General features: G+C 44.8%; 1 protein-coding gene across 3 annotated transcripts in view; it reads left to right on the top strand.

Annotated features, from left to right (window-relative positions):
• zeb1a (zinc finger E-box binding homeobox 1a) overlaps window positions 1-18,371 on the top strand; it is a 55,243-nt gene extending 36,872 nt beyond the window's left edge. For 2 of the 3 annotated variants that reach the window (XM_029117062.2, XM_029117063.2), the window contains exons 3-9: window positions 10,296-10,448; window positions 10,605-10,816; window positions 10,966-11,083; window positions 11,341-11,810; window positions 12,045-13,430; window positions 13,977-14,157; window positions 16,896-18,371. In XM_029117062.2, the coding sequence (XP_028972895.2) occupies window positions 10,296-10,448; window positions 10,605-10,816; window positions 10,966-11,083; window positions 11,341-11,810; window positions 12,045-13,430; window positions 13,977-14,157; window positions 16,896-17,929 (3,554 nt within the window). In that variant the 3' untranslated portion in view covers window positions 17,930-18,371. Of the gene's footprint in view, window positions 1-9,899; window positions 9,906-10,295; window positions 10,449-10,604; window positions 10,817-10,965; window positions 11,084-11,340; window positions 11,811-12,044; window positions 13,431-13,976; window positions 14,158-16,895 lie in introns of those variants that run through there. The other variant, XM_034290012.1, reaches the window with a different exon arrangement.
• The last annotated feature ends 5,756 nt before the right edge of the window (window positions 18,372-24,127 follow it).

Genomic DNA, 24,127 nt, shown 5'->3' with positions numbered 1-24,127 from the left:
GATTTAGTAGTGAAGAATGCAAACAAAGCTCCCACCCCCCCAGACTCCGAATGTAGAAATATTGGTCTTTGGGAAAATGTCATGAATCAATTGTCTGTTAGGAGCATATGAGGACATTTTATATGTAACAACATCATTCTTTAAAACAGTGAGAGTGTTTTTTCTATGCGTGCTGGGGGGAGAGTAATGGGCCAGCCTGACAGGGGGTTGCTTTATTACGCTCTTCATTTCATTTACCCCCTGTGGGCTGGCAGAGCGCCCCGGCTGGCAGGGATGAGTGTGTTCAGAGTCTCTCAGTGCCCGCTCTCTATAACATGCCGTCTCTTTATCTCTATATATCTCTCACTCTGCCTTTTTCTCGTTCTCTCTTTGTCTTTCTCACTCAATAACCCTTTTCCACCTAACCTCTTGCACTCTCTCTGACCTCCCCTCACTAGAAGTCACTGTCCGAACATACTATTGTCTGTGTCACAAATGGCCTCTCGTGCCATAATTTATCAGCCTATGGGCCACTGTTTAGCACACCATTTGGTTTTGGCTAGAGAGAGACAGAGACATAGACAGAGACAGTGAGAGAGAGAGACAGAGACAGTGAGAGAGAGAGAGAGAGACAGAGACAGAGAGACAGAGACAGTGAGAGAGAGACAGAGACAGAGACAGTGAGAGAGAGACAGAGACAGACAGAGTGAGAGAGACAGACAGAGAGACAGAGACAGACAGAGAGAGGGAGTACTATACAGCATGAAAGAGCTATATTGCAAACTACTTGCACCCAGTTGTGAACCCACTCCCTCTTTCTCTCGGGCCCCCTATCAATTTTTTTTACTGTAAAAGCCTCTCCTCTATATTTAGGCATGGGCCCTGCTCTAAGTCCCCTCCTCTCCAGTAGCAGGTAATAACTGCCATCACCTTTGGACATTTTTAGGCCTGATAATATACAGGTGCATCTCAAATAATGTAATACTGTGGAAAAGTTCCCAATTTTTCCCCGTAATTCAAATCAAAAAGTGACACCTTCATATATTCTACATTCATTACACATAAAGTGAAACATTTCATGTCTTTTTTGTTTCAATCTTGATGATTACGGCTTACAGCTCATGGAAATAAAAAATCCAGTATCTCAATATTAGAATAAAAATGTATAATACAGAAATGTCGACCTGAGAATAGCTCAAATCAGCTAATTAACTCAAAACACCTACAAATGTTTCCTAAGTATGTGAATTCTGTACTCAACACTTGGTTGGTGCTCCTTTTGCACAAATTGCTGCATTACTGCAGTGTGGCATGGAGGCAATCAGCTTGTGGCACTGCTGATGTGTTATGGAAGCCCAGGTTGCTTTGATAGCGGCCTTCAGCTCGTCTGTGTTGTTGGGTCTGGTGTCTCATTTTCCTCTTGACAATACCCCATAGATTCCCTGTGGGATTCAGTCAGGCGAGTTGGCTGGCCAATCAAGCAAAGTAATACCATGGGCAGCAAACCAGTTACCAGTCGTTTTGGCACTGTGGGCAGGTGCTAAGTCCTGCTGGAAAAGGAAATCAGCATCTCCATCAAGGTTGTCAGCAGATGGAAGCATGAAGTGCTAAAAAACCTCCTGGGTAGACGGCTGCATTGACTCTAGACTCAGTAGACCAACACCAACAGATGACACGGCACCCCAAAATCATCACTAACTGTGGAAACTTCACACTGGACCTCAAGCAACTTGGATTCTGTGCTTCTCCACTCTTCCTCCAGACTCTGACCTTGATTTCCAAATGAAATGCAACATTTACTTTAATCTGAAGATAGGACTTTGGACCACAGAGCAACGGTCCAGTTTCTTTTCTCCTTCGCCCAGGTAAGAAACTTTTGACATTGTCTCTAGTTCAGGAGTAGCTTGACACTAGGAATGAGACACTTGTAGCCCATTTCTTGGACACGTCTGTGCGTGGTGGCTCTTGATGACTGAGTCCAGCCTCAGTCAACTCCTTGTGAAGCTCCCCCAAGTTCTTGAATCGGCTTTCCTTGACAATCCTCTCAAGGCTGCGGTCATCCCTGTTGCTTCTGCACCTTTTCCTACCACTCTTTTCCCTTTCAGTCAACTTCCCATGAATATGCTTTGATACAGCACTCTGCGAACAGCCAGCCGTTTCAGCAATGGCCTTCTGTGGCTTACCCTCCTTGTAGAGAGTGTCAATGTGTCTTCTGGACAACGGTCAAGTCAGCAGTCTTCCCCATGGTTGTGGTTGGGTGTACTCAACCAGACTCAGAGATTGAAGGCCCAGGGAGTTAATTAGCTGATTAGAGCTCTTCTCAGGTACATTTCTGTATTGTACATTTTTTATTTTCATGAGCTATAAGCCATAATCATCAAGACTGAAACAAAAAAAGGCTTTATGTGTAATTAATGTAGAATATATGAAGGTGTTACTTTTTGATTTGAATTACGAGGAAAAATGAACTTTTCCACAATATTCAATTTTTTTTAGATGCACCCATGTTTGCTGAAACACACTGAGCCACGGGCACCATTTGTGTAGTTTGAAGTGAACAATGGGCCCATAGTTTGAAGTGAACAATGGGCCTAAAAGCATTTCATTAAAGAGCACATAAACAGACCTAACTTTGCTTTTGATGTAGTTCTCACTATGTGTATTCCATTGCCGACCATAAGGATGAGGCAACAATACGTTTCAGTCAGCTATTGATTTGGGATGGAGATCAAAGAAATAGAGGTGTGTCTACAGACCCTGTGTGAATTCCTTTGTGATCCTAGCACCGGAAATAACACAAATTTTCCTTGAACTGTCTTTTTTAATTGATAAAAGATAGGTGAATTAGTGATCTGTTTAGATAAGGGGATTGTGCATACATGCTGATTTACTGTTTTGTTTTCCATTGTGATAAATGGAGATGAATGTGGAACTGTCATCACAGCAGACTCAGGCATATCGACTTTCCCGCTGTGACATTCAGGAAACATTGTGCTGTTAATTTGCAGCTTGGATACATTAGCCAAAGAAGTACATAAGCATGTGCTAATGACGCAAAGCATTTTGCGATGACAGCCACTGCACAAGTAACCTTTGGGCGGTCTCTGATGTTCCAGTTATAGACTTCCTCTGTTGCCAGGTTGTGTCATCTAATTTACTAGTCACTGCCATTACTGTTAGTTACTGGGCCTAATAATCATATACATTTTCCTGCCAAATTTGTGTAATATGTCATAGACTCTATGTACACTTAACATTTATGTACCCAAACTACATATGGACCACTTAGTCCAAGGGGGAGGGGTGATTTGACATTCAACTGGATTAAGAGCTGTTCTGACAGGATACAGAGAATCACCCATAGCGTGTACAGTAAGTGACATTAAGTTCATCCTGTGTCTTTCTGCCTGGTCTCCAGACGTTTAAACATTGTCATAAGTCATCTATAACTTGAAACCTGTCCACTGGAAGTACAGTGGATATAAAAAGTCTACACACCCCTGTAAAAATGCCAGGTTTTTGTGATGTAAAAGAATAAGACAAAGATAAATTATGTCAGAACTTTTTCCACTTTTAATGTGACCGATAATGTGAACAATTCATTTGAAAAACAAACTGAAATCTTTGAGGGGGAAAAATGAAAAATAAAAACCTTACAATAACCTGGTTGTATAAGTGTGCACATCCTCTTATTACTGGGATGTGGCTGTGTTCAGAATAAACCAATCACATCCAATCAACTCATGTTAAATAGAAGTCATTACACATTCTGCCATCATTTAAAGTGACTCTGATTAATCACAAATAAAGCTCAGCTCAGTATGATTCTCCTAACATTTCCTCAGAGCAAAAGCCATGGTCCGCAGAGAGCTTCCAAAGCATCAGAGGGATCTCATTGTTGAAAGATATCAGTCAGGAGAAGGGTACAAAATAATTTCCAACGCATTAGATATACCATGGAACACAGTGAAGACAGTCATCATCAAGGGGAGAAAATATGGCACAACAGAGACATTACCAAGAACTGGACATCCCTCCAAAATTTATGAAAAGATGAGAAGAAAACTGGTCAGGGAGGCTTACAAGAGGCCTACAGCAACATTAAAGGAACTGCAGAAATGTTTGGCAAGTACTGGCGGTGTGCTACAGTGAGGCAAAAACGTATTTAGTCAGCCACCAATTGTGCAAGTTCTCCCACTCAAAAAGATGAGAGAGGACTGTAATTTTCATCATAGGTACACTTCAACTATAAGAGACAAAATGAGAAAAAAATTATCCAGAAAATCACACTGTAGGATTTTTTATGAATTTATTGGTAAATTATGGTGGAAAATAAGTATTTGGTCAATAACAAAAGTTAATCTCAATACTTTGTTATATACCCTTTGTTGGCAATGACAGAGGTCAAATGTTTTCTGTAAGTCTTCACAAGGTTTTCACACACTGTTGCTAGTATTTTGGCCCATTCCTCCATGCAGATCTCCTCTAGAGCAGTGATGTTTTGGGGCTGTCGCTGGGCAACAAGGACTTACAACTCCCTCCAAAGATTTTCTATGGGGTCGAGATCTGGTGACTGGCTAGGCCACTCCAGGACCTTGAAATGCTTCTTACGAAGCCACTCCTTCATTGCCCGGGCGGTGTGTTTGGGATCATTGTCATGATGAAAGACCCAGCCACGTTTCATCTTCAATGCCAATGCTGATGGAAGGAGGTTTTCACTCAAAATATCACGATACATGGCCCCATTCATTATTTCCTTTATCAGTCGTCCTGGTCCCTTTGCAGAAAATCAGCCCCAAAGCATGATGTTTCCACCTCCATGCTTCACAGTAGGTATGGTGTTCTTTGGATGCATCTCAGCATTCTTTCTCCTCCAAACACGACGAGTTGAGTTTTTATCAAAAAGTTCTATTTTGGTTTCATCTGACCATTTGACATTCTCCAAATCCTTTTTCGGACCATCCAAATGCTCTCTAGCAAACCTCAGACGGGCCTGGACATGTACTGGCTTAAGCAGGGGGACACGTCTGGCACTGCAGGATTTGAGTCCCTGGCAGCGTAGTGTGTTACTGATGGTAGCCTTTGTTACTTTGGTCCCAGCTCTCTGCAGGTCATTCACTAGGTCCCCCTGTGTGGTTCTGGGATTTTTGTGATCATTTTGACCCCAAGAGGTGAGATCTTGCATGGAGCCCCGGATCGAGGGAGATTATCAGTGGTCTTGTATGTCTTCCATTTTCTTATGATTGCTCCCACAGTTGATTTTTTCACACCAAGCTGCTTACCTATTGCAGATTCAGTCTTCCCAGCCTGGTGCAGGTCTACAATTTTGTTTCTGGTGTCCTTTAACAGCTCTTTGGTCTTGGCCATAGTGGAGTTTGGAGTGTGACTGTTTGAGGTTGTGGACAGGTGTCTTTTATACTGATAACAAGTTCAAACAGGTGCCATTAATACAGGTACGAGTGGAGGATAGAGGAGCCTCTTAAAGAAGAAGTTACAGGTCTGTGAGAGCCAGAAATCTTGCTTGTTTGTAGGTGACCAAATAGTTATTTTACAGTGGAATGTACCAATAAATGCATAAGAAATCCTACAATGTGATTTTCTGGATTTTTTCTCCTCATTTTGTCTCTCATAGTTGAAGTGTACCTATGATGAACATTACAGGCCTCTCTCATCTTTTTAAGTGGGAGAACTTGCACAATTGGTGGCCGACTAAATACTTTTTTGCCCCACTGTACATGTGACAACAATCTCCCATATTCTTCATATGAATGGGCTGTGGGGTAGGGTGGCAAGATGGAAGCCTTTTCTTACAAAGAAAATCACCCAAGCCCGGCTGAAGTTTGCAAAAACAAACATTAAGTCCCATAAAAACACGTGGGAAAATGTGTTATGGTCTGATGAAACCAAGGTGGAACTTTTTGGCCAGAATTCCAAAAGGTATGTTTGGCGCAAAAACAACACTGCACATCACCCAAAGAACACCATACCCACAGTGAAGCATGGTGGTGGCAGCATCATGCTTTGGGGCTGTTTTTCTTCAGCTGGAACCGGTGCCTTAGTCAGGGTGGAGGGAATTATGAACAGTTCCAAATACCAGGCAATTTTGGCACAATACCTTCAGGCGTCCGTTAGAAAGCTGAAGATGAAGTTCACCTTTCAGCATGACAACGGCCCAAAGCACACATCCAAATCCACAAAAGCATGGCTTCACCAGAAGAAGATTAACGTTTTGGAATTGCTCAGCCAGAGCCCAGACCTGAATCCAATGGAACATCTGTGGGGTGATCTGAAGAGGGCTGTGCACAGGAGATGTCCTCGCAATCTGACAGATTTGGAGTGCTTTTGCAAAGAAGAGTGGGCAAATATTGCCACGTCATGTGCCATGCTAATAGACTCCTACCCAAAAAGACTGAGTGCTGTAATGAAATCAAAAGGTGCTTCAACAAAGTATTAGTTTAAGGGTGAATTGTTCACGTCATAGGTCACATTGAAGGTGGAAGAAGTTCTGACATGATTTATCTAATTCCTTTACATCACAAGAACCTGCCATTTTAACAGAGGTGTGTAGACTTTTTATATCTACTGTAGTGTCCAGATCGCACACTGTTCGTTATATAATGCAACAACCCGGTCCTATAGTACTTATGGGCCGGGTCTACATTAGTGCACTAAATAGGGAATAGGTGGCCATTTGGGAAGCAGACGCTGTGACGTATCTCATCTTTTCAGACAAAAAGAGACAGCAGGCTCTCTGGGGCCTGATGGTAAGAAACATAAAGTAAGGATCAGAGGTCAGTGGGGATGGAGGCAGATGGTAAATCACTAAGATTCTCTCTCTCATACACACTCACACACGCACACACTCTCACACACACACACACACACACACACACACACACACACACACACACACACACACTCATTCTCTGTTGATTTAGTTATAGACCTTGGCTGCATGAGGTGAAGGTCCCCTCAGATGTTCTCCCTCCACTGTTCCACCAGGGAAAAACCCAGACATTGCATTCTATTTCAGATTCTTTATGTCTTTCCACCTACAGCCCTGTCATAGCGGTCAACATAGAGAACATCAGCCCAGTCATTGCGGTAAACACAGAGACCATCAGGTCTGTCATAGCGGTCAACACAGAGACCATCATCTACATCATAGCGGTCAACACAGAGACCATCAGCTACATCATAGCAGTCAACACAGAGACCATCAGGTCTGTCATAGCGGTCAACACAGAGACCATCATCTACATCATAGCGGTCAACACAGAGACCATCAGCTACATCATAGCGGTCAACACAGAGACCATCAGCTACATCATAGCGGTCAACACAGAGACCATCAGCCTAGTCATAGCAGTCAACACAGAGACAATCACCTCTGTCATAGCGGTCAACAAAGAAACTGAATGTGTTGCACCACACAATGTCCAGACTGGGGTTCAAAAACGTTATAATATTTGAAGTGTTTTTTCTAGCCTGACTAGAGTTTTATGGTTAAATTGTTCTGCTGTTGCCACTGGACCAGAAAAGCTCAGGCAAACACAAAGTATTTAATATAATTCATTGATTTGATCCATGCTGATGAAATCCTATAAGCTGCACCTTGAAACCAACATCTGCATGTTCCATTGAGGTTCTGCCCTCCTGCTCTTTATGTGGCTTTGAATAGGAATGACTACAGTCTGATGAAGCACAGAGATCAAAGCAAATAATTAAAGAATATAGTGGAAAATATTGCAAGGGATCTCAGAGAGAGTGAGAGCAATGGAGAGGGAGAAAGGCAGAAAAGAAAAAATAGAAAAGGGAGAGATAGAGAGCACGAGAAACAGAGAGAGCAAGAGTTTTTGGAGTGCGGGTAAAGTATGAGGTCATCGGAAGTTAAATGTTTTAGTTAAACTTGAGGTTTAGCAGCAGTCCTGTAGTCTGGGTTCCACCCCTCCTTTTATGAGACGGGCTTTAGCAGCAAAGCCCAAAGAATTTGAATTATAGAACGGCACAGGCCCTCCGACCACAGCAATTTAACTGATATGTGTAGTCTAGTTCTACTCATTCTAATTCTATGGCAGATTTTGCTCTCTCAAGCTGCACCTGTTCCTCTCTGGGCTACTCTCAGCAGGAAGGGGCGGGGCCTTCTGGCACAGGTCCTGGACCATTTAAAACCCTTAGTCCCCATGGCAACACTTTAGCTGTCTGCAGAAGTGTTTAGTTGTCGTAGCAATGGCTAGGTTCCGCGGATTGGTAGAACCAATAAGAGCCCTTTTCAGTGGTGGAGCCCCAAACGGTAGACTGTAGCTGTGACTGTCAGTCATAGTAGAATGATGTGTCTTCTGATGTTATCTAACCCAGTCAGGAATTCAATTTCTTTCGCAGGTTGGATTTCATCCAGTCAACTATATCAAATTTGCAAGCATATTTCTGAATAACTGGTGAATTTCGGAGACTTTCCAAAAAGCTATATGCAGGAAGATATTCTCTCCTCTCTCTCGCTAAGTGTGCGGTAGTGTGTGAATGTGTGTTTGTGTGTGCCCTGAGGCAAGTTTAAAAGTGTGTTGTGGTAATTAGATAGAGGGTGGAGATTAGGGTGGAACCAAGCTGTGTACCACTACATCTCCAGGTCACACACACACACACACACGCCACATTCCTCTTGAATGTCACGTTTCAATCAACCTTGTGAACCCCATTATTGTCTATAAATCTCATTAGAACTACAGAGAAAACACATTTACTATAACCTCTTCTGTTATTGACTCTAACAAGGTAATAACGCTTTATTTCACTCCTCTCGCTCTCAAATTAATGTAATTCAATTCAAATGGATTTATTGGCATGGGAAACATATGTTTACAGTGAGAATAAACGGATAATATACTGTAGGTTGGACGAAACTTCACTGGTCGTTTTCTTGTGGCAACGGTTCACAAATCGCGTGCCCCTGTCTTTCTCTCTCAAACACAGTTTTGTCTAGCTGCATATGAAGTCTTGCCAGAGAGCGAGTGTATCATATACTAGCCTTCTTTCGTCCCAAGAGAAGACTATTCGAATCGGGGTCTGGATGTGAGGTCAATATTCAGACAGATTGTCTAGAGCAGAATAACAATGCCTTGCAGTGTTCACGATACCTGTACGACTAAAGGTTCTCAGAGTTCCCCTTGTACCCCTTGGCCTTTCAATGGACCTTAACTCTGAAAACTAAAATACCCAATGGACCTCAACTCTGAAAACTAAAATACCCAATGGACCTCAACTCTGAAAACTAAAATACCCAATGGACCTCAACTCTGAAAACTAAAATACCCAATGGACCTCAACTGTGAAAACTAAAATACCCAATGGACCTTAACTCTGACAACTAAAATACCCGTGGTACTGTAGAACTAAGGGCTTTAAAGATCCCACTATCTCCTTTCATATAGATGACTGCAGGCCTGCTGCCTGTTTTGTTCTCCTCATACCTGCATCTGTTACTAGGCTGTTATCAAGCACAAATGCTACACGTTAGACAGTACCGTGTCAATGTTGATATTCACAAGTGGATCCAGTAAACTACACGCCAATATGTGCCGCGGTAGTCTCACTGACCCACGCGCGCACGTCCAGCCGTGTGATATTCTCTACTAAAATATCCTGGTTCAGTCGTCGGTACAGGGGAGTCGGTGGGTGCAGAGTTGGGTCGCGGCTGAGAAGGAAGATTTAGGGCGCTGGGCCCCACACAGGTCCTGTAAACTCTATCGTCTGTTTAGGTGCTCTAAATGCAGCGCGGTCACTTATGGTGAAGCGCCTTCAGCTCAGTGGGGGAGTGTCCACTGAGTTGGCTGAACGGCCGTTCTGTTCACCTGCTGGAGTGAGAAGGACAGGAGGAGGGCAGGGAGGGGCTGTGGGCCATGGTCAGAGTGGGTGAGACAGGGATGGAGGTGTTGGGTGGAGGGAGAGCTTGTTGGAGCCTCAGAGGCACTGAGGCGCCATCTAGTGGCCTGTGGTCACACTGCACACAGCACACCCACTCCAGAATACTGGCCACACAGAGGAGGCAGGACTGATCTCCCATAAAATCAGTGTCTCCACAGGTTTAAACACAAACACAATCTACAGTCTAGATGTTAAATCATGTCAAAGGAGCCAGGAGGCCTACCTGTGTTTTGAGTTGAGAAGTAACTCCAGTATTGTACAGTGACCTCTTAGTCCACATTAGCCTGTCAGCATAATACGGTTACTAACAGTTCCACTGAGAGCCTCCGGACATAAAGCAAGCAGGTGAACCTACACAGGGTCATAACACACAGTGTGTCCCTGCGATTTTGCAGTGAAGGAGGAGTGTGGTTCGGAGGAGGAGGACGAGGAGGAGCAGGAGGAGGCCCTGGTGGGTGAGATCCTACAGCAGGGAGACACAGCTGTCATCTACCCCGAGGCTCCAGAGGACCAACAGAAACCTGAGAGAGGTGTCCCAGACGAGAATGGTACGCCACCACAACCACAACCCTGATACTCACGACGCAGCCTTCCAGGGACTGGGCATCAAAAACATGGGAGTTTGTCCCAAAAGCTGTATAGTGAACTTTGATGAAAACGTGGTCTTGTGTGTTTTTCCACTCTCCGTACATCCATGTGTACAGGCACGCCGGACGGTCTTTCCCAGCTCCGCACGTGTCCGTACTGCTCGCGAGGATACAAGCGCTACACGTCCCTGAAGGAGCACATAAAGCTGCGTCACGAGAAGAGCGAGGACAACTTCAGCTGCTCCCAGTGTAGCTACACCTTTGCCTACCGCACGCAGCTAGAAAGACACATGACCCAACACAAGACCCAACACAAGGAACCTGTACAGGTACCACAAACACCACGTTGCATCGATATACCAAATATACCATGAATATTCCAACACGAATTGCAGAGCACCCACTGTCTGTCTATTTGCCTGTCTGCCTGCCTGCCTGTCTGCCTGTCTGACTGTCTCTCTGACTGTCTGTTTGACAGCGCCACGCATCCCAAACCACCACCACAACAGGGGGGAACCGGAAGTTCAAGTGTACCGAGTGTTCCAAGGCTTTTAAGTACAAGCACCACCTGAAGGAGCACCTGCGCATCCACAGCGGTGAGTCCCAAATGGTAACTGGTTCCCTAAGGTAGTACGCTACTTTTGACCGGAGCCCTTTGCTCTATTGTCTCTGCCCTGGTCACTATATATAGCATAGGGTGCCGTTTAACCCGGGACCTTTGATGTATTTGTAGTATGCAGGACTATAATGTCAGATTCTTTGTTCTGATAATTATTGCCGTCATTTGGGATACAAGCTTCCTGTGCCCTAGAAGTAGCTGTACAGGATGATTTTGATGCTTTATTCCGTGCAGGTGAGAAGCCATACGAGTGCCCCAACTGTAAGAAGCGGTTTTCCCACTCCGGGTCCTACAGCTCCCACATCAGCAGTAAGAAGTGTGTCGGCACCGTGCCCATCAACGGCACCCCCCGCCTAGTCATCAAGGCTCCCCAGACCCCCAGCCCACAAACACAGCCTTCTGGCCCGGCTGTCGTAGCCCCGGCCCGAGGCCTCCTCCGGGGGGAGAAGACAGACGGCAAGCCCCTTCAGGAGCAACTCCCCTTAAACCAGATCAAATCGGAGCCGGTGGAGTTCGAGTATAAGACGGTGGTGGCGGCGCCGAACGGGCCAGCGGGGACCAACGGGAGCGTGTTCAACGGAGGGGTGGCCCTACCACAGGGCACGGCGGTGCAGCAGGGCCTGGTCCAGGCAGTGGTCCTGCCCACTGTGGGCCTGATGTCTCCCATTAGTATCAACCTCAGCGACCTGCAGAACGTGCTCAAGGTCTGGTTTCACTTGTATGTTGGCCTGTTAAATATTATAATCCAAACATGAATGTGTGCAGTGGATTTAGAACGATCGAGGACAACAGTGAAAGGTTTACAGTGTCGCTTCGGGAAAAACAAAACTGACAGAACCCAGCTACAGCACAGCTGTCCTGTCTGAATTCACAACCCTCTCCTCAGCCGCGATTAACATGAAAAACGTTATTCAAATGGTGTCCTTCTTGTTTCCCAGGTGGCCATGGATGGGAACGTGCTGCGCCAGGTGCTGGGGAGCGCTAACGGGCTGGTGACGTCCAAGCAGGGGCTGGCAGGGCAGACCGGACAGCAGGTCATCTCAGCCATCAGCCTGCCGGGCTTTGTGGACCAGGACGGAACCACGAAGATCATCATCAACTACAGCCTGGAGCCCAGCCTGACCCAACAGCCTCAGCTGGTCAAGAAGGAGCCCCCAACTGGCCCCGCGACCACCTTCGCGAACACGCAGTTGGCCTCCAAAGCGGCGGAGAAACTCCCCCAGGACCTCAGCATCGTCAAGACGGAGCCGCCGGACACGGAACCCCAGCCTGAGTCTGAGAGGGAGGTGGAGACGGAGGAGGCGCAGAGCGAGGTAGAGCGGAGTATGGAGGCGGAGCCACCGGAGCCCGAGACAGGCAAGAAATCATGTCTGCTGTGTGATGACTGTCCCGGAGGCTTGGATGCACTGCACATGCTCCAGCACTGTGAACCGGCCAATGGGGAGGGAGAAGACGTCAGTCCCCTGGACACTTCCGTTGCCGCCCTGCTGGCAGAAGCAGGGATAACAACAGGCCGACCCCCTCTGAAGAACATGCTCTCCCTCCTCAAGGCCTACTTCACCATAAACGCTGAGCCGACCTCCGAGGAGTTGGCCAAGATCTCTGACAGTGTCAGTCTCCCCGTTGATGTGGTCAAGAATTGGTTTGAGAAGATGCGGTCAGGTCAGATCACAGTGGGTTCCCCTGGTTCCTCTTCCCTTCCACTTCCAACAGAGCCCAGCACAGAAACACAGACAGCCCAGGAGAAGAGTGGAGGAGCGCCAGAGGAGCAGCCTGCCTCGGTCCAAACCCAGGAAACATTATCTAGCCAATCCCCCAACAGATCGACCTCCCCTTCAGTCTCTGCCTCGGCTCCCTCACCACTAAACCTCTCTTCCAGCGGCCTGGTCATTGTGAAGACTGAGGAGGACCTGGAGGGTGAGGCTCAAGATCTTCCCCTGGACCTGTCTCTCCCCAAACAGCCCCAGTCGGAGCCCCAGGTCCCCCCCACCCCTCAGGAGCAACCCCTCAACCTCTCCTGCCTGAAGAAGGAGACACTCCAGGCTAAACTCCAGACCCAGGGACCCACCAACACCATCTATGTCTCCACCTCACCCAAGACAGCCACCTCCAGCCCGGTTAACATCATGACCTCCCAGCTCCCAACCCTGGTAGCCATCACCAACCCGGGCAGCGGCGTGTCCTGCCTCCGGGCCATCTCCACCGGTCCCAACAAAAGAACTATACTCATCCCCCAGCTCACCTACACATACACCACTACAGCAGGCGCGAGCACCAGCGGGGCAGAGGGCCCTCAGAAGACCGTCATACTGAACGGCTGCCAGGTGGGTGTTGCCGAGTTATGCCTGACAAACCTCCACAGCAGAGCCTCGTTACTTAGGTCAAACAATGTGCAATTAGTCAAAGAGCAGAGTAGACAAACTAGTCGCAGAGGAACCCAGCGGAAGGAGTTCACTGTGTAGCTGGATTCCTTCTTCAGCTTTACTGAATACCCAGACTAGACCTGCCCGTATGGGTACATTCCACCAGAAGTGGGGCACTAAATAGGGATTAGGGCGCCATTTGGGATGCAGTTTTTACTCTTTCTGAATGGTTTGGGCCCCCTTAGACTGCCCTGGGCTAAGTGATGTACCGGGTGAAGATATTTCATACCGTGACGACGGACATTAAAGCTGCTGTGCAACCTGGACTTTCCTCCAGCAGGAGTCAGGCGACCGTGTGTGTGTTTGGCAGAGGCATGTTTAGAGATGTATTTTATACCTTTCTGTCATATTTGTACAGAGTTGTAATTGCCAAATTTCATACATCATTTCGTTTGGGGAAAATCACTCGACAAATGACCATTAAACCATCTGTCTTTCCTTCAACAGGAGGAGAAGGGGGACACCAGCTCGGAGAGCGTGTCGGCGGTAGAGGAGCAGAACGACTCGGACTCTCCCCCTCCTCCGAAGAAGATGCGTAGGCTGGAGAGCGGAATGTACGCCTGTGACCTGTGTGACAAAATCTTCCAGAAGAGCAGCTCCCTGCTCAGGCATAAATACGAACACACAGGTAAGCCTTATGGCCACTGGTGGCAGATAAAGCATCTTAGAGTAGCAGTAGAGTAGGAGTTCTGACTTGGGTTTAAACTGACTTGGGTTTAGCACTCCTCCTGTGACAGGCTTGATACAGTGTAGGCTCAAGGTGTGGGGGGATTTGTTTCAGGAATAATGAGCTTGCCTGGGATATCCCACAACTTAAATAAATAAAGCTGACAGGTTTATAGCACTCCTTTGAAATGAAAACTGCCTGGCCGATTCCCATCCTTAAAAGGACTTGATTTGCCTATACTGTTCTTTCCAAAATAGAGCTGACAGCCCTATACTACACCTTCAAAAGAGCTGACAGCCCTATACTACACCTTCAAAAGAGCTGACAGCCCTATACTACACCTTCAAAAGAGCTGACAGCCCTATACTACACCTTCAAAAGAGCTGACAGCCCTATACTACACCTTCAAAAGAGCTGACAGCTCTATACTACACCTTCAAAAGAGCTGACAGCCCTATACTACATCTTAAAGAGAGCTGACAGGCCTATATCACTCCTAACAGAGACTGATAGGTCTGTATCACTCCTAAAAGAGACTAATAGGCCTATATCACTCCTAAAAGAAACTGAGAGGCCAATATCACTCCAACTAAATGAAACTGAGAGGCTTATATCACTCCCAAAAGAGACTGACAGGCATGTATCACTCCTTTCAGGGAACAGACAGACTTGCTATACTACTTCTTAAAGACTTGTCTGGCCTATGACAATAGCAGGCATTTAAAATATCACAGTCTTTACCCACTACTTAATACGTGTCTGTGAAACCGGCCCTTAATATCCAAATAAAACACACGAACTCTTTCTTATGAGATGTCTGCTCAACCAGTGTTTCATCCTCTTGAATTGGATGTGACTTCCATGTGAGCGGTTAGTGGTGACTTGGCTGAGACACGTGCCTCTGATTGGTAGGGTCCGAACCGGGGGGAGGGTCCGAACCGGGGGGAGGGGGAAGGGTCCGGACCGAGGGAAGAGTCCGAACCGAAGGCCTATTTCTCTCAAATATTGTTCACAAATCTGTCTAAATCTGTGTTTGCCGAGTTAATCCATCCACCTTACAGGTATGGCATATCAAGATGGTGATTAGATAGCATGATTATTGCACAGGCTGGCCACAATAAAAGGCCACTCTAAAATGTTCCGTTTCACTGTATTGGGGGTGTGCGGGGGGTCCGAAAACCAGTGCAACACTTCTCCTTCGTATAGTGTTGATCAGGTTGTTGATTGTGGCCTGTGGAATGTTGGTCCACTCCTCTTCAATGGCTGTGCAAAGTTTCTGGATATTGGCAGGACCTGGAACACGCTTTCGTTTACGCCGGTGAGTTATGTCCGGTGAGTATGCTGGCCATGCAACTGGGATGTTTTCAGCTTCCAGGAATTGTGTACAGATCCTTGCAACATGGGGCCGTGCATTATCATGCTGCAACATGAGGTGATGGTCGTGGATAAATGGCACAACAATGGGCCTCAGGATCTCGTCACGGGATCTCTGTGCATTCAAAATGCCATAAATAAAATGCACCTGTGTTCGTTGTCCATAACACACGCCTGCCCATACCATAACCCCACCGCCACCATGGACCACTCGATCCACAACTTGGACATCAGCAAACCGCTTACCCACACGACGCCATACACGCTGTCTGCAATCTGCCCTGTACAGTTAAAACCAGGATTCATCCGTGAATAGAACACCTCTCCAAAGTGCCAGGTGACATCGAATGTGAGCATTTGCCCACTCAAGTCAGTTACAACGACGAACTGCAGTCAGGTCGAGACCCTGATGAGGACGATGAGCATGCAGATGAGCTTCCCTGAGTCGGTTCTGACAGTTTGGGCAGAAATTATTTGGTTATGCAAATCGATTGTTGCAGCAACTGTCCAGGTGGCTGGTCTCAGACGATCTTGGAGGTGAAGATGCTGGATGTGGAGGTCCTGGGCTGGTGTCGTTACACGTGGTCTGCGGTTGTGAGTCCGGTTGGATGTACTGACAAATTCTCTGAAACGCCTTTGGTAGAGAAATGAACATTGAATTCACGGGTAACAGCTCTGGTGGACATTCCTGCAGTCAGCATGCCAATTGCATGCTCCATCAAAATTTGTGACATCTGTGGCATTGTGCTGTGTGATGGCCTGCAGATTTTAGAGTGGCCTTTTATTGTGGCCAGCCTAAGGCACACCTGTGCAATAATAATGCTGTCTAATCACCATCTTGATATGCCACACCTGTGAGGTGGATGGATTATCTCGGCAAAGGAGAAGTGCTCACTAACACAGATTTAGACAGATTTATGAACAATATTTGAGAGAAATAGGCCTTTTGTATACATAGAGAAAGTCTTAGATCTTTATATAAGAGTTCAACTCATAATAAATGGGGACAAAAACAAAAGTGTTGCGTTTATAATTTTGTTCAGTGTATATTTCTATGGATTTGTGTTATGATATTGTTTCCATAGCAAGTGATGTTGATTTGACATTAAGTGTGCAGGTAGGTCAGTGTAATGGCAAAACTTAGCGCACACACACACACACAGCACAGGATTAAGCAGACACATCGTACATTTAATGGAGAAGTTCCTTGAGTGTGCAACTATAACCTATAACCTATAAAGTGTGTATGTGTGCATCTTTGTCGTGAGTTCGAATGGATCTGAATCTTCATGTAGACTGGACACTAAAGAAACCTCTGCTTACAGGAAAACGGCCGCACGAGTGCGGGATCTGCAACAAGGCCTTCAAACACAAGCACCACCTGATAGAACACACGCGGCTGCACTCCGGAGAGAAACCCTACCGATGTGACAAGTGTGGGAAGCGTTTCTCCCACTCGGGCTCCTACTCACAGCACATGAACCACAGGTACTCATACTGCAAGAAGGAGCCCCAGGGAGCACGGCCAGCAGGGCGCCGGCTGGGGATGAGCCCCCAAACCGAGGACCCGCAGTCAGACAGCAGGCCCACCTCCCCACCCTCCCAACTGGACTCGGACGAGAGGGAGAGCGAGGAGGAGCTGGAGGAAGAGGGGGAGGATGAGGGCATGGCTGCCATGAGCATGGATGACATACGGGTGGTGCAGGTCGGTGAGGATGATGAGGAGAGTGAGATCTACGAGGTGGAGGAGTTTGGTGAGGAGAGGCTGGAGGAAGACGAAGAAATAAGCAGAGAGGAGGTGCCGCAGCAGGAAGAGGAGGAGGTTGGAGGGTGCATTGAGGAGAAGGCGCAGCAGGAAGAGGAGGAGGGAGGGAGCACAGAGGAGGAGACGCAGCAGGGAAATGAGGAGGAGGGAGGGAGCAGAGAGGAGGAAACGCATCAGGAAGAGGAGGAGGACGGGAACAAAGAGGAGACACAGCAGGAAGAGAATGAGGGGAGCAGAGAGGAAGAGGCACAGCAGGAAGAGAGGTCTGTACAGGAGCAGGTGTGTGAGGAAGAAAAGGAAGACAGGAGAGAGGAGGAGGCACACCTGAAGGAGGGAGAGAAAAAGGAATGGAGTAAAGAGGAGTGTGTACAACGGGAGGATGTGTGTGAGGAGGAGGAGGTGATGGAGGTGCTGGTGATGGAAGGAGTAGAAGAAGAGGAGGACGAGGAAGAGAAGGGATTGGCACCGAAGGAAACCATGGCAACAGAGGACGCTATGGAAACAGAGGACAAAGACGTGCATGTGGACCAGAAGGACATGCTGGTGGAGGACAGTCAGACAGAACCGGACGATAACAACATGGATGGAGATTAAAAATAGAGAAAAAATAAATGTTAATCCAAGGTGTCAAATAGCAGGATAAAATCTCTTGTTGTTGTAAAAAAAAAGAAACAAAACAAACATGCCTGCCACGTTAAAGCTGTGTCGGTCCACTACTGTGTTCAAACCCAGGTGTGCCTGAACTTGACAAAAATAAGTGACTTTTTATTGTGAAAACAAATGTGTCATTTAGACCTTGTTTATAAAAGTATTACATCTTTTCAAAAGAAAAAAACACGCTTGTACAAGTTAGAGCTGACCTTTCGATTATTTTGTAACTAAGTGAAACATATGATCCCAGGTCATTTCTGTTTGTCAGTGTTATTACTCATTTTGCCGCTCATGTTTTAACCTTTTAACCTGTACAGTTGAAGAAAGATTTCTATACCTTTTTATCGCCAATGATGTTTGCTAAGATTTTCTTGAGTTAAAAAAACAAAACTTCTGCACTACAGTATTCCTGGTTTACCTATGAATACAACATGCCTCATGATGTTTTCAACCCTTCAGTATTATTATGTTCACACTAGCTATGGATCTTCTTTAAATTAGCTAACCTTAGCTTAGCATTTCATTTGGATTGTTAGCCTTATGAGGAAACTGGCAGTAAGGGTGGGAGGTGTTAGCCTGTGCACCAGTCTGTTAGCGTTATCATGACAGCTCCGTGTCACGCATTGACATTGGACTGACAAGGACAGTAATGGAGCTGACAGGGCACAGAGCAACCTGGAACACGGACAGGGGATAGTGGGAGGGGTAGGGGTGGTTTGGCATCTAGCGCAATTGTCCTATTAGGAAAGGTAGTGTCACAACCGCAAAACCAGCATTCTTACCATGCTTCTGCTTCAAAACTAGGACATACATAGGGGAAAAGCCTTTATAGTTCGATATATTTGGCGAGGGCTCATAGGGCATTGCAGTCTGGGACGCGCCTCGTTTCTGGTCAGTTTGGTTAGTTTTAATCAAGTTTTTTTAGTTTTCTAGGGTCATATGAAGCAAGATGGGGGTAGCTCTGCTGTAACCCAAACCCAATGCCTCCAGCCTTATGCAAGACCACACCTGTGTGCTGTAAGTGCCATTGAACAGTGTTATTTGTACTTCACAACTGTAGTCAGTATGTCTTTCAATCTGCACAAGGCCCATATTGACTAACGTGTGTTTACTTATTAGGACTCATTGTCAGTAGTTATGTTGGGCTTTGTCCCCAAACGGTCTTCTATTCCCTATCGGTGCACCGCAGGGCTCTAGTCAAAGTATTACACTATGTAGGGAACAGGTGGTCATTTGGGACGCAGACAGTATTATGAGGAAGGACTCCTTCACATGTGTGAACAAAGAGACAATAGGATGGATAGGATTTTTTTTTTATTTACAGTATTTAAGAAGATTATCCTGTGTTGGAGTGTCAGCCATTATTAGTTGAGTGCACTTGTTTTACAAAATGGTGGCAAACTAACCCGCACTTCAGGTAAAAAAATGTTAGTGAATGTGGTCCCTGTGTTTTATGAAGTGTTTCAGTTAATTTTACCTAACAGTGTTACAGAATTCTTTCTCAGTTTGGTTTTTAATTTGTCTTATGTGTTGTTTGTCCTGTGTATGTTTTCAACAATGGCAGTATTAGAACCCTTTCCACTGATTAAAGCGTACCTGTTTAGTTTTTAGAGGACTTTTTATATTTATGTGTCTTATTTTTATAATTCTTTGTGGTTATTTATTACACACATTGTAGTGTACAATACTGTAGTTAGAATTGATACAATACAATAATAATATATTTTAGTATGAAAAATGAAGGTCAAAGAATCCAGAGCAGTCTGAAGAACAGCTCTGGGGGTCATGAAGTATTAAGTTAACATGATGTCTGTTTAAGCTTAAAAGGAATGAAGAAGACACATACGAAGAAAGAAATGGAAACTGTTAGACTGACCTGTCCTTACTTTGCTATGAAGCTACTGATGATGATGAACTAACTGTGTGACTAAACGCATGAGTCCTTGCTGTTGTAATGAAGGATTGATCTCTTTATGAAGATTTACCTAAATCCTTTTTTCTCCAAAGCTTGTGATTAAAACATACCCTTTTTCTTTCTGTTACGTGCCAATTTGTTACATTGTACTGTTGTATGTCAGAAGCTATACCATTTTGTTTTATACATTTCTTGTTTAATCCACTGTCTGTTTTTATAGTTTTTCTTCTTTTGCTCATTTTTTATGATTCCCCATCACAATAAAATAAGATAATTCATGTGTGATGTTTGGTGATCTTTATTTCCTTTCTATGTAACTAAACCAATCTGAATATAGGATGGGGTCTTTTTAGGTAGGACAGTTACTTTAAAAAATGGCCCCATCAGCCATTGTCCCCATATAGGTAGTAAAACCTGAACTAGGGGCGGCCCCAGGCATAAGCAACATAAGCAGTTGTTGCTTAGGGCCCCTAAAAGGCTAGAGCCAGCACTGTATCCAAATATTAGTAAAAATATTCCACATACTGAAGCATGTGTTAAATCAGCACAATGTACTGTTCCTTACACTTTTGGTTCCTGGACATGTTATCAACGATCTGTTCATTGCAGAAATGTTCTTTTCCTGTTTCTTTTCATCCACAGACAAAGGCCTTTCAGATAGGTCTGGATCCTGTACAGTATATTATGATATGAGTTTGTCATTACACATAATTCATGGACACAGTGCAGCCCTGGGGTAGTTGGGGGGGATTATTTTAGTCCATCCCTCCTGGCGTGCCCTCTACTGAAATGACCACCTATTTGGCAACTGCAGTATATGGAAATGATTATTCATATGAACTAATATTGTAAAAAATAAATAAGAAAAGGTAATTGTTTGATAGAAACAGGGTGTTGCCTTTAGATATACAGTGTGTTGTTCTGTTTGCACTTTCACACGGTAACTTCAGGACCAAAGAAATTAGATTTGATTTACCCACTGATGGTTTGGCTTCATACCTTTCTTTGTCCCAGTTATCTCCAGTTCAGAGTTTACCATCATAGGATATTAAAGAAACATCTGAGACTCTGGCACACATCAGACACAACAGTGGAAATAACATAAGGCAGAGGAAATCTGGAATCATCCAGGAATGAGAATGAGGGGTTTTGTCACCCAATGGGGTCACTGTAAACATGGATGGGGTCAATGTGGGCATGGATGGGGTCAATGTGGGCATGGATGGGGTCAATGTGGGCATGGATGGGGTCAATGTGGGCATGGATGGGAGGCCAGGATTGTATTAATTGGTGAACCCCAAAACAAAATGTTTTGCAACCGAAAAGGACAAGAATGGACAAGTTCAGGAACTGCACAAATCCCCTCTCATTTTAGACCAGTTTTGCTTCCATTGTGTTCCTAGTAAATATATATCACGTCGATCCCTCAGGCTGTCACTGCTTCCCATTTCTCCTGTAATAGGGTGAAGTGTACCACAGTGAAGTGTACTACTGTGAAGTGTACCACGGTGAAGTGTACTACGGTGAAGTGTACCACGGTAAAGTGTACTACTGTGAAGTGTATCACGGTGAAATGTACTACTGTGAAATGTACTACGGTGAAGTGTACTACGGTGAAGTGTACTACGGTGAAGTGTACCGTGGTGAAGTGTACCACGGTGAAGTGTACTACTGTGAAGTGTACTACTGTGAAGTGTACTACTGTGAAGTGTACCACAGTGAAGTGTACCACAGTGAAGTGTACTACTGTGAAGTGTACCACAGGGAAGTGTACTACGGGAAGTGTACCGTAGTAGTTGGTTGAGGTTAGTGACTGGCTGATACAACCCCTGAAGTGACTTACTGTATGTCATGCAATAAAATGCAAATTAATTATTTAAAATCATACAATGTGATTTTCTGGATTTTAGTTTTAGATTCCGTCTCTCACAGTTGAAGTGTACCTATGATAAAAAATTACAGACCTCTACATGCTTTGTAAGTAGGAAAACCTGGCAGTATATCAAATACTTGTTCTCCCCACTGTAATCTACTCACTGATGGCATTGACAAAGTCTTGGAATAAGCCATATGTGAAGAGGGGCTCAGGTAATTCTCTAAAGAACATCTTCAGCGCCCCCGTAATCACATGGATGTCCTCCCACTTCCCATCTTCCAGGTCCACCTTCTCATCTAGAAACACACAGGACCACCATAATTCAGAATACTACATAGTCATGTGAAAAGGTACGTACAACCCCTGAAAGCAGTAATGCTTCTTGAATTTGTGGACGTATGGATATTTAATTGTCACTTCAACGCTATTGACAGATATGTTACCTAAGTTAACAAATTACACAATAATTTATTCATCAAAAATAAACAAATGCATTTTAATGGTGATGAGTGCTATGTTGAGCAATACTCAAACCCTAATATAAATGCCCCATTACAAATTACAGCTGCAATCTTGGTGTCTAGAAGTCTATTAACAACATGATAATCGACTTGTTGTTACATGTAGATGTACAACATGTTTCTTGCTGGAATTTTCCTTGGAATTTATGTGAAATGGGATCATATAATAAAATACAACAGAAAAATTATTGATTTCCACTCACCTTATAATAGCCACCCTAAATTGACAGTTAAAATAATTTTGGCGAACACTCTTGTCCAAAGTTGAGTTAAGTTACCAGGAGGAAGCAGTCTCCACTGGGCACGTGATGAGTAACCAAAATATCTTATCTGTCATGCTTATTTGATCAGGTTGTATGTACCCAAATGTAAGAGCTCCCATATTAAACTATTAGCATTAAGCCATTCAGAGGGATTTGATGTATATAGCGAAGGCTTTTGTAATGATCTAAGTCGCGCTTTTCCTGTTGCTGTTCTCCGAGTTGGCTTGCAGCTCATCATAATATACTAAGCTAACAAATATGAGGACCAGAATAGACAGTTACAACTGCATTTTCGCATAAAAAAGCACAAGTAACAAAAGCTAGATCAGCCGGCTGCGTAATCTCTTAAAAGGGGAGTATCTAAATTACACAAAAAGTCATCAGGCAACTGAAAGAAGGTACGGTGTAACAATGAGACATAAATTAAACCAACGAATATTTCTTATATACGAATCCAAGCAAGTCCTAAATTTGTTAAAAGACGATTTTTACTTTCCTACTGTATCTTTTTTTATTATTCATTTACAGATAACATTTACAAATAGTTCACAATACAATGGGGGAAAAAATTGTACATACTGAATTCTAACAACGTCCTTACTCTAGGCTACATCCTTCCCCAACATTCCATGAAAGGATATAAACTTGAAAATGACCACGGGTGCTGTGATTGAATAGTTAGCCACACTTACCCCTGGACGGAATATAGATAAGATATATTGATTACGATATTTAAAACATCATTTTATTTCCAAAAGCGTCTGTGTTGCGTCAAGCACCTCACCAGACAGATGTTCGATGTTACCAACATTTATTGTACACAAACATGTATGAAAGTAAGCTAACCTGAGTAATTATCGAAAAGTTTTTTTAATTGAATTGTTGAATTATGCCTTACATTTCACAAAAAAAAGCCCTGTTCAGTTGCCCTTCACAACATGTCATGATGTCACAATGGACAATGACCCGTTATTTTGTTTAAATAGGCCGTTCCAGAATGGGCAGGTCATTTACACTGCACTCTTTCGAAATGAAAATAAGTCTGAGATATAACTAACTAAGAATTTTATTTGTTATTCTATTCATCAATATCATAGATGTACTTCACATATTTTTGTAGTAATTTTCCACTCCACTACAAGAATTCACAACAATGAAAGACAGAAAAAAATCAAGCTTTAGGCTGCCAGCGATCAGTAAGAACTTGGACTCATCTGCCTCCCATGCACCAGGAAGAGTCACCCAACATAGAGATGACAGCACTTTGAAGTTCCCTAAAGTAGGTAGAGTCACTGAGCTGACAGTCTCCGCTGGCAGCAAGGACAAATTCAGCTCTATTCCTGTGCTACCGGACATTGGCTTGCAAGCCTCTCCAGCCACCAGTGTACCTTCCTCAACAGTCAACCCAGAGCCTGGCTCTCTGACAACGGCAAGAGTCAAACGACATACAGATGGAAAAACTCTGAACAACTCAAACCCAGGTAGAACCATTGGTATGATAAATTCAATGGCAAGCAAGAAGAAGGTCAGATCATTTCCTGCTCTGCCAGACATTGGCATAGAAGG

This window comes from Esox lucius, chromosome 3 (genome assembly GCF_011004845.1).
Source record: "Esox lucius isolate fEsoLuc1 chromosome 3, fEsoLuc1.pri, whole genome shotgun sequence".
NCBI classification, from domain to species: domain Eukaryota; kingdom Metazoa; phylum Chordata; class Actinopteri; order Esociformes; family Esocidae; genus Esox; species Esox lucius.
The sequence above is the reverse complement of the archived record's forward strand: the minus strand, read 5'-3'. Positions and strand labels throughout refer to the sequence as shown.